General features: G+C 29.1%; 1 protein-coding gene across 1 annotated transcript; it reads right to left on the bottom strand.

Moving 5' to 3' along the window:
- Window positions 1-7,870: 7,870 nt before the first annotated feature.
- Window positions 7,871-8,287, bottom strand: LOC109340466. The gene has a single exon (XM_019578169.1). It carries the CDS (start codon window positions 8,285-8,287, stop codon window positions 7,871-7,873), a length of 417 nt encoding a protein of 138 aa, XP_019433714.1.
- Window positions 8,288-12,352: the final 4,065 nt, after the last annotated feature.

The raw sequence follows: 12,352 nt of genomic DNA, 5'->3' as shown, positions 1-12,352 counted from the left end.
ATATATATATATATATATATATATATATTATTTAACCTCTTACCAATGAGTTTAGAGTTATGAAAATACTTACTTTCGATGATGCACTTATCTGGGTAGAATGCCACATGGAAGTCGTTGTTGCATAATTGACTTATGCTTAGAAGATTGTGCTTGAGTCCTTCAACATATAATACACCTTCTATGGTTGTTGAAGGTGGATTGTCAATTCTACCAACTCCAAGTATTTTTCCCTTATTGTTATCACCATATGTGACATAGCCTTTGCCCCTTGGAGTGAGGACAAAGAATTTGTTTCTATCGCCCGTCATGTGTTTTGAGCAGTCGCTATCCAAGTATCATAAGTTGCAGGCGCCTCTCAAATTATCATGCAAAACAATTTAAGTTTTACTAGGTACCCAATATTCTTTGGGTCCTACATAGTTAGTACCTTTCTCAACCCATCTAAAATGGCCTAGGGGTACACCATATTTTCTAATTTTACAAGTATTTGGTGTATGTCCATGGTTTTTACAATATTTACATGTGGGTTGATGTTTACGTATCCTAGATTTATTATTTCTATTTTCAAACACATGGATACTTTGTTTTTCAAAGTTTATCTTAGTTGAGATACATTGTTTCTTACAAACATGACTTTTTAAATAGCCAAGACCTCTTCGGGGTGTTGAGTGTCTTTGATCATTAATGATCTTTTCTAAACATTTACTACTCTTGTTTATCTTATTAAGTTCAAGACTTAAAGTTGACACTTTATTTTCAAGAATAATGCATTTTTGACATGAAGATGATGATGGTTTGTTTCTAAATGCGTCTAACTCAGTTTTGTGTTTTAGAAACATTTTTATGACTTTAACATATTCATCATGCAAGTCATTAAATACAATTTGTAATTCAGAAGAATATAGTTGAGTATTATTTACCACTTCATCATCAGAATGATGAGATGCCATCAATAAAAGATGTGCATGATCTTTATTTTCTTGTTCACAAGCGGAACTGGTATCATTGTTTTTCCAAGCAATGTAGGCTCTCCGTCCAGTCCTCATTTCATTCTTCCCTTTGAAGGAGTTCTTTTTCAAGTTTGGACAATCCATCTTCATATGGTCAGGCTTGCCACATTCGAAGACTCATGCCTTATTCCTTTTAAGGAACTTGTTGAACTTCTTTATAAGAAGACTCATGTCTTCCATTTCTTCCTTCTTAGATTCATGTTTTGAGGATTCATATTTGTCTACTTTCGCCTTAAGAGAGATATTCTTATTTTTCTTTTCTTGCTTTTCATGTTGATAAAGTTGACTGAGTTCTAATTCATGTTCCTATAATTTTTCAAACAAAGCAGTCAAAGACATTTTTGATAAACTATTCTTTTCAGAAATGGTCGTTACCTTGGGTTGCCATGTTCTGGTGAGTGATCTTAGAACCTTCAAGTTCAAGTCACTATCTGATAGTACCTTACCGAGTGCAATAAGGTGATTTGTAAGATGAGTAAACCTCTTTTGAAGATCCATAATTTTCTCTCTAGATTTCATATTCATGGGAAAGAGTGTTGAGTCTTGATCTTTTTACCTCCTTTGTTCCTTCATGTGTTGTCTCTAGAGTATCCCACATTTCTTTGGCAGATTTGCAGTTTGATACTCTAAAGAACTCGTCTATGCCAAGTGCTGATGTGAGGATGTTCTTTGCTTTGAGATCATACTACACCTTCTTTTTATCTTCATCATTCCATGAAGATTTAGGCTTTATTTCTCTTACGCTGTTGATTTTAGTGAAGGGTCCATATGGTCTTTCTTCAATTGCATTCCATATGTCCAAGTCTTGAGATTCTATGAAGATCATCATTCTGATTTTCCAATACTCATAGCACTCTCCAACAAAGCTTGAAGGGCGTTTGATGTTAGAACCTTCTACTATGAATGATCTTGAGTCCATCTTTGATATAGGATCAGATTTGAGAATATCTTACTCAAAAATAACTCTGGTGCCAATTGTAAGAATGAGATTACAATTAAGAGGGGTGAATTAGTTGACTTAAAATTATGGCCACTTTTTCTGCAAAATCAACAGTTAAAGTGCAGCGGAATATATATGCATAAATTAAACAAATAAATAATCAAATAGATAAAGGAGAAGAGAATACACATGGAATTTTATACTGGTTCACCTTCTTGTCCACCGAAGGCTACGTCCAGTACTCTTGCAGCACAAGAGATTTCTTCACTAAAGATTATGAGTTGCAATTACAATATCTCACCCGGAGATCTCTATGTACCTTATACACTCCCTAATCCTTATTCACTCTTGGAAAAACACCTTTCCAAGTGATTCTAATCCCCTTTCTTATCACACCCTTGTGAAAGAAAGTATTCTGCAATAATAATGAAGAATGTATAACAATGACATATTGCCTTTACAAGTTTGAAAGTAATATAACTTGCAATCCAATCAACTCTTTTGTATACTTAGTAATAATGCTCTTTATAAGTTGGTAAATTTTGAAACACTTTACTTTAAGCAACTTCAGAAAAATCAACTTTGAAAGTTTAAGAACTAGTTGCCAAAAGTGTAGAAATATAATTTCAGAATGTGTATAAGAGCTTTTAAAATTTGTATGAGAATTGTGTGTTTGTGTTGTAAGATTCAATGCCTTTAAATAGACTTTCCAATCACCCATAGTGCCTCTACGAAAAGGTAGGAATAGATTGGAGTGAAGATATTTCGTTCGGGATGAAAACCTTTTATTTTGAAATCTAAAATCTGATACAACAGCTCTCAATAATCAATTAAAACCAGTGGGTAATCAATTATCCAAACATCCTGTCCACTAGGCATTTAAATTCGATTTAGAGTAATCGATTACAAAAAGTGAGTAACCGGCTACTCAACTTCATTAAAACTGGTAATCTGTTACTCAAAGACAATAATAGATTACTCTGATCAGTTAACTCTTTTCTCACACACGTAACATGTTACTTAGATGCAGTAACTTGTTACACACTATTTTTTAAAATTGTTTTGAGTATATTGAAGTGTTTCAATTTTATTTTAAAATATTTTGAGCATTACTACTATTGTATATTCAAGAGTATATGATAGAAGTACCTATTTAGACTTACACTAATTAGTCTTGAAGCTTTGTCTTCATAAGTATTATTCCGTTTCTTATTTTTGGTGATGTTGGTGTCTTCATCAAAATAGTGCCAAGGTCAGGAGCAAAGATCTTCTTCACACGACCAATGTGTTCCACCTAGCCAACCAAGCATTCCATATTGGCCAAGTTGTGCTATTATCTGGTCGACCAAGAATCGGGCATGGTCGGACAAAGAGCTTAACCATATGCCTTACAATTGCCTAGACATAGTGTGCAACTTCTGGGATCACTACCTTAACATCCCACCTGCCACGCAGCCTACAAATCCCATCGACCCTCTTGCCACACGACAAGGACAAACTGCAATACATCTATCAGGTCTACCACAGGCTATAAGTCAATTGTGCCTAACATGAGAAAAGTAGCTTCTGACAGGCCAGAATGGTCGGCTATGCCAACAGTACTATCTAGACCCACATCATCCATCTCAACCATTATAAATAAGGGTTTTCCCCCAAAAGGAAGTATCATGATTCCCTCATCACTTGTTATTATTACTTGTTACTTACTTATTGTCTCTTATTTATTGCTCTCGAGCATTACCTCCCTAATGTCATACTGACTTGATCATCGGGAGAACATTTTTAAGTTCCTCCACCAGCGCGTCAAACTCAACCTTCATCTAGATTCTAGAAGAACTCCTCCCTAGACATTTGAAGAAGACTTACCTGGACCTCCGGTCCGACCAAACCATTCATCCACAAAGGAACAAATTTGTTTTCATGACACAAGGGCTCTCATGGTGAAATTTAGTGATGATAGCTCACTAAGTAATTAGTAATTTTTCAATATTAGGGATATTCTTAATTAATAAATACTCTAACTTATTTTATATTTTAATCACCTTATTTATGCTCTAGGATATGTTTAAAAATAAATTATTAAGTATCCTACGACTAGACATTGGAAATGTTCTCCTTAACTAATTATAAGTCTAGCAATTAACTTTCTATGAAAAACTAACTCAAGCAAAATAAATTCTTATTGGAACAATTTGAAACAAAATAAGATATTTTAATTATAAAATATTATTTACAAAAGTATTATTTATTTATAAGGAAAGAGCTAAAAGTAAAGATGTTGCATACTTAATGGCTATATTTTAATTTATTAGTGACCCCAATGATACAAAATGAATGAAAACATTGATACTATAAGTCAATTGTTCCACAACATGAACACCATATTTGAAATTGCACCATTAGTTTTAAAAATAAAACAAACAAGTTATAAAACTAACTTGAAAATAAAAAATTACCTAAATGACTTATCGGGAACAAATAACTTATTTGACAAAATTGTAAACATAAATTAACTTAGAAGTCACATATAATAGTTTGACAAAAAACAAAAACAATCGTTTATCAACATATTTTTTTGGATGTAATTATTACTTTACTTACTTAATTGTGTTCTACAATCGTAAATAACAAAATTATTAATAGTTTTTTTTTTACATATTTTAATTTTAATCACGTGCATGATCTATTATCTATTAAGGATAGTAAATATGATAAAATCTATACTAATATATAAAGGAAAAACATAAAATAACTACTACTCATGAAGTAGTTTATGTTTCCCTAATTTACCCTTTCATATTTCTAATTTCATATCTATACTATTAATCTATATCTATACTATTAATAAAGTCAAAATACTTACTATTAATAAAGCCAAAACAAATAATTTTTATCTTCTCTATTTCTCAACCCAGGAAGAATACACAATAATACAAAAAAAATATTCAACAACTCTCTAATTAAAGGCACAAAATAAAAATTTGCATAAAATTTATGTATATCACATCAATTACCAGAAGTTATTTTCTTAAATTTTTACTATCTATTGAGTTATATATTACATTTCTTATATTTAAATTATTTTTTCTTAAATAATATAACATGAAGATCATACATTTTATATCAGGAAAAAAAAACATGGGTCAGTCAGCATGGAGTGCCGGTCGACACGCTAGTAATAATAAGTTGTAATCGACATGACAGTTTTTACAAAGTAAGTAGTGTGAATGAATTGCACATTGTGTTATAAGTTTTTTGATAAAAAGTAAAAGATAGTGAGAGTAAAATAGGGAATTGTGAATTACACCATGTTGGAGTGATTATATTATGTTTTTGCTTTGTTAAGTAGTATAGATATAAATTAGTATAGATAAACATAAAAATAGAAGTTATAAAAGATACAATAGGAAAACATAAAATACTTCATAGGTAGTTATTTTATGTTTCCCTTTATCTATTAGTATAGATACACAGACACGTGTGGGGAATGATTGTCAACATTTTTTAATTATATTAATGTGATCTTAATTTTATTAATAAAAAACAATTACACAAAAAGAAGAGACAATACATGTAAACACAGACAATAAAATTTAATCATAACGAATATCTATCCTAATATATAAAGGAAAAAATTAAAATAACTACTACCCTACCCATGAAGTAATTTATGTTTCCCTAATTTACCTTTTCATATTTCTAATTTTATATCTATACTACTAATCTATATCTATACTTCTATACTGTTAATAAAGTCAAAATACTTATACTTACTATTAATAAAGCCAAAACAAGTAATTTTTATCTTCTCTATTTCTCAACCCAAGAAGAATACACAATAATACAAAAATATATTTAACAACACTCTAATTAAAGCCACAAAATGAGAATTTGCATAAATTTTATGTATATCACATCAATTACTAAAAGTTATCTTCTTAAATCTTTACTCTCTATTGAGTTTATATATTGCATTTCTTATATTTAAATTATTTTTTCTTAAATAATATAACATGAAGATGATATATTTTATATCAGGGGGAAATGTGGGTCGGTCGGCACAGAGTGCCGATCGACACACTAGTAGAAAACTCCCTACTGCAAGACACGGACTTGAACACTAGTTTTAATAATAGGATTGATACGTTAAATATATTAAGAGAAAAAAATGTATATATTAACCGTGAAAGAGTTTTTTACATTATCAGTCTATTATCATATGCTGTTCGTTTTCATTCATCATTGACTCATAAAAAGTAATAAAAATGAATATTATATTGATTGTGTATTAATTTTTAAACTGAGAGTACATATATATTATACTCATATTAATATTTCATTGTTATGTAATTTGTCTGAATTATATGAACCAAACTAGTACGTTAGCGTGCATTCGCACGAGGCAGTATTTTTTGTCGCATGGTTATGAATACACATGTTACTCGTGTATTTGCATAGTTAAGAATACACATGTTACCCGTATATTCACATGGTTAATGACAAACATGTTATTTGTGCATTCGTATGGTTAAGAATACATATGTTTTCCGTGCATTCACATGGTTAAGAAGACACATGTTATTAGTGTATTCTCATGGTTAAGAACACACATTTTATGCATGCATTAATATGGTTTAGAATGCACATGTTACCCGTGTATTCACATAGTTTAGAACATACATGTTACTTATACATTTGCATGAGACATATTATTTTTAATGCATGTTTAGAAGCACATAAGTATCAGTATTATTAAAGATAAAGATACATATATATATATATATATATATTAGTAATAACATGTAATAATTTGATAAAATAAAATAAAATATAGAAACATAAACATTGTGAACTAATTTTATTGTATGTATTTCTGTTGTAACCATTTAATCTTCACTTGACGTCTATATATCTATCATGCACAAAATGTTTTGACACATTTTGTATTATCAAGCATAATTATAAATTTCATAGGTTCACCACCAATCTGATATAGAATAAACATGTATTTATTAGTCAAACATAAATTTATAATGAAGCGAACACAATCATGTATGTGATTAAAATATTTTCAATATTATGCATTTAGTTCACAAGTTGTTGGTCTAGTGGTGTAAGGCTCCGCTAGATCCCGGAATGACCAAAAGGTCAAATGTTCGATTCCTGAGAGCGACATTTGTTGGGAGGGACAACCACGCACCCCGAACGAGATTAATTCATTACCCAAAATGGTGAAGGAATACCCTTAATAATACCAAAAAAGATTAATATATAATTAATTGATAACTAAGAACTCGTTATTACTAGTACAATAAAGTTTTATACAAATACAATCACAAAAATTGAACAAAAGTAATTGAATAAAAGTAATTGACTGTCAACTCACAAAAGTGATTGAAGAAAAGTAAATTGAGTGATTTCTTGTATGGTTGTGTACCTATGTAGAAAAGTTTATGGAAAAATATTAATATTACCTACAATAATTAATTAAACGTTTTATCATCCATGTAAAACGAAAAGTCTTGAGTAGGAATGACAATATGGCGGGTCGAAGTCAGGTTTTTGCTTACCCATAATATTTTCATTGATTGCGAATGAATCTCAAAGAGATATATATATACAAAATAGAAGAGAATAATCACCCTTCAACAAAACTAACTACCCACAAAAACAGACATAAAACAAACTAAACAAAGTACACAACTATTTTAACATTCCCCTGCAAGTTGGAATGTACCATACATTTAAAGATTGAAATGATTATGTTGAACACAATATATACTTTAATATCTCCCCTTGTTGGTGAACGAATTCATTTATTAGTCTTGAAATCTGAATGTGAAGCAATATTGACGCTTAACTACCATTTAGCAGAAGCAATTTCATCCACTTGAACAACATACTTAACATCAACAATCTAGTCTCGAGATAACCAAACACGAACTTCAGAGATAACACTGAAAATCTGGTGGATGCGAATATGGACACCAACCAAAATGATTTGAATCGCCTCTAGACAATCATTTTCCACAATAACTTTTTTAAACCCCATATTCCAAACCAGTTTGAGTCCCTGATCCATAGCCAAAAGCTCTACTACGATAGGCAAACCAATACCAAAATTTGTAGAAAAAACAGACAACCAATTACATGTATGATCTCTAATAGTACCATCTCCACCCATATCCTTCAGACTTCTAACACAACTACCATCAACATTGACTTTAACCTGACCCTCATTCGGTCGACGCCAAGTAATCTCTTCCTCAAAACCGCCATTACTTAGATGACGACATAATAATAATTTAGTAACATATATGACACTATAGTTCATATAAAATTGATAATTTAAGTCACAAAATTGGTTGAAGAATTTAAACAATAATACAATATCATTCCCTAATATCTATTTCTTTAATATACAATTCAGTTCCACCGGCTTCACAGTTTAAACTAGAGCTGCTTACACCCTTAATGGTTATACTCCATTTTTTGTTTGGTTTAAGGAAAAGATTAGAAATTAAACCATTATTATTAAACTCGAATCGTTAATGACTTGATCACTATATTGTGTCGATGAGTCATTGATTGGATCAGTGGCTCAATAGTTAGACTAATTGACTTAATTTACATTAAAAATTGTAACTAAATCATACTAGTTAACATTATTTAATAATTTTATATTCCAAAGTAAAATAAATAAATTGAAAACATCATCAAATAAAATAAATATTATGCTTTAATTTCAAGAAAAATGCACAATAAGTTTAAAATTTAATTAAGTAAAGTTTTGTTAGAACATATAACAACTATAAACACAATTACAAATAAGATGAAAACACTTGATTTTCCCCTTCAACCATCTAGTCACCAATTTTAGGCTTAAATCGACTAAGCTGAAACTAATCAACCCAATTTTAATGCAGAATCAATTATATGATAGCTTCAGACTAATCTGATTCTTGATTCACAATTGAATTAGTTGGTTTAGGCTGATTTTTATATCACTGAATAAACTAAATAAAAGAAGATGATTTGATTTAATTCAATTTATGTTGGTTCATACTTCATGGTAAAAATACAATCAACTAGAATTATATGATTTATCATTTTATTTACTCTCATTGAAAATTTAAAAACCTAGAAAGCTGTAGTGATTGTTTTTATAAAGTTTTGGTCATTTTTTATATAAAAAGAACAAAAAGTTACAAAAGTATTTAACTCACTTGACATATATAATAACAAAAATTAAAACTCCTTACTAAAATGAGTGCACACCCGAAAACATAATTCACTTGACACATTTTACAATAAATATTCAACTTACATAAGTATTATAAGTATTAACATAAGAAAGTTGAAACTCCTACAAGTAACAAGTATGTATAAATTCATTACTTGACTAATAATAATAATAGACTATATGATTCAATTTACCCAATTTGAAAAATATTGAAACCTTGAATTGAATCATTGTCCCGTAGACGAAATTTTTTTGTAGTACGCTTGCGGTGTATATATTGTATAAAATGTTATGTATTTAATCAATTTCATACATTCAAGAGAATAAAATATCCTAATTATTTTCTCAATTTCAAATTTCAAATTAATTTATGATTTATGATTTATGATTTTTTTGTATGGGCTAGAGGCTGGAGCCCATTTCCTCCATCCATGAATCAAATCTTAATTTGACATATGTGGGTTACCTAGTTTTTAATAAAAAGAGAAAATGATGCATGTATCATTCACCATTCATATTTAATCAAATCTTATAGAGTAAAAGTTTTTACATTGTCATATCAATATCCACCATTCATATTTAAGTGTCATTATCTCCTTATTAAAAGTAGTAAGAATGAATAGTAAATAATGTATTAACTCTATATTTTTATCATATTACATTTTTTGGTAAAAAAAATGAATAAAACTTGCAAGGGCAAGTTGGGAATCACCAACAAAACCCCACTCCTCATTATCTATATTATATATATACTAGCGTGTTAACATGCACTGCGTGTATATCAACACGTTAACAAATAAGATGAAAACACTTGATTTTCCCCTTCAACCATCTAGTCACCAATTTTAGGCTTAAATCGACTAAGCTGAAACTAATCAACCCAATTTTAATGCAGAATCAATTATATGATAGCTTCAGACTAATCTGATTCTTGATTCACAATTGAATTAGTTGGTTTAGGCTGATTTTTATATCACTGAATAAACTAAATAAAAGAAGATGATTTGATTTAATTCAATTTATGTTGGTTCATACTTCATGGTAAAAATACAATCAACTAGAATTATATGATTTATCATTTTATTTACTCTCATTGAAAATTTAAAAACCTAGAAAGCTGTAGTGATTGTTTTTATAAAGTTTTGGTCATTTTTTATATAAAAAGAACAAAAAGTTACAAAAGTATTTAACTCACTTGACATATATAATAACAAAAATTAAAACTCCTTACTAAAATGAGTGCACACCCGAAAACATAATTCACTTGACACATTTTACAATAAATATTCAACTTACATAAGTATTATAAGTATTAACATAAGAAAGTTGAAACTCCTACAAGTAACAAGTATGTATAAATTCATTACTTGACTAATAATAATAATAGACTATATGATTCAATTTACCCAATTTGAAAAATATTGAAACCTTGAATTGAATCATTGTCCCGTAGACGAAATTTTTTTGTAGTACGCTTGCGGTGTATATATTGTATAAAATGTTATGTATTTAATCAATTTCATACATTCAAGAGAATAAAATATCCTAATTATTTTCTCAATTTCAAATTTCAAATTAATTTATGATTTATGATTTATGATTTTTTTGTATGGGCTAGAGGCTGGAGCCCATTTCCTCCATCCATGAATCAAATCTTAATTTGACATATGTGGGTTACCTAGTTTTTAATAAAAAGAGAAAATGATGCATGTATCATTCACCATTCATATTTAATCAAATCTTATAGAGTAAAAGTTTTTACATTGTCATATCAATATCCACCATTCATATTTAAGTGTCATTATCTCCTTATTAAAAGTAGTAAGAATGAATAGTAAATAATGTATTAACTCTATATTTTTATCATATTACATTTTTTGGTAAAAAAAATGAATAAAACTTGCAAGGGCAAGTTGGGAATCACCAACAAAACCCCACTCCTCATTATCTATATTATATATATACTAGCGTGTTAACATGCACTGCGTGTATATCAACACGTTATCCTATCGTTTGTAATGTATGGTTTGTATTTTATAAATTCAAATATAATTTTTTGCGTTAAATTTACGGCTGAATTTATTCAATTGGTCTAATATTCAATTTTTTAAATACACTTTTAAAATAAGAAGATAATAATGATAAAATAAGAAAATAATATTATATGGTTTTTTGATAAAAACATGGTGTAACTATCACCATGATATAATTTTCTTTTTCCTATTTTACCCTTAACCAATTTTAATTTCTACAAAAAAATAATCATATGTAATCAACACTAACATTTTAACCATCATTTACCTTAATTTGACATAATATAAAGTGCACCAAATAAATATTACAATGTAAATTACATTTAATACAAAAATATTCTAATTCACCAGAATAAAATATATAAAACTTAAATTTTTGACATCAGAAAGTAAAATGTGGGTCGACAGACATGAAGTGTCTATCGCCACACTAGTACTGTTAATCAAGTCAAAACAAATAATAACCACCACTATGATATAAGTTTTATATTTCCAAATTTATCATTTTGTAACCTATGTCATTAATAATTATTATAAACTTCCACACATTACTTCCATTGCTTTCACTCTTTATATTATATATTATTAATCTTCCACACATTCTGTTATTTTTATCTTCTCTCTTTCTCAACCCAAGAAGAACACACAATAACACAAAAATCATCCAACAAATCTGTAATGATTATTAGACGCACAAAATGAGAAAATTGCATAAGTTTTATGTAACGTCTCGAAAAAAATACTTCTCAAAAACATTGCGGAAAAATGGGTAATTTTTTTTTGAATAAAGAGATTATATAAAATTGTTTCCTTTTTAAAAACTTTCCTTTTCCGGTACATCACTTTAAGTAACTCGAATGCAGAAAATCAACTTATCGTTATCGAACGATAACTTAACTTGATTCACAATTTCCTGAATAACACAATGCATATAATCAGTTAAGTCATCTTTAGTTCATACAAACTAAGTCAACAAAGGCGGAAACTACATCGCCACTAACATATACAAAATCCAAAAAGAAAGGACGGAAATACTAATCATCGCCAACAGACACTAAACAAAGACATGAACAAGCTGAAGCCGTCAGTGTTTCGAAAGTCACAAAATGATGAGCAACTCCTA

Source organism: Lupinus angustifolius, unplaced genomic scaffold (genome assembly GCF_001865875.1).
Source record: "Lupinus angustifolius cultivar Tanjil unplaced genomic scaffold, LupAngTanjil_v1.0 Scaffold_181_2, whole genome shotgun sequence".
Classification (NCBI taxonomy): Eukaryota; Viridiplantae; Streptophyta; class Magnoliopsida; order Fabales; family Fabaceae; genus Lupinus; species Lupinus angustifolius.
This window is presented reverse-complemented; position numbering and strand designations above follow the sequence as displayed.

Bases quoted from the DNA above. Each gene is read 5' to 3' on its own strand.
- LOC109340466 (XM_019578169.1), bottom strand. From the start codon at position 8,287: ATGAACTATAGTGTCATATATGTTACTAAATTATTATTATGTCGTCAT.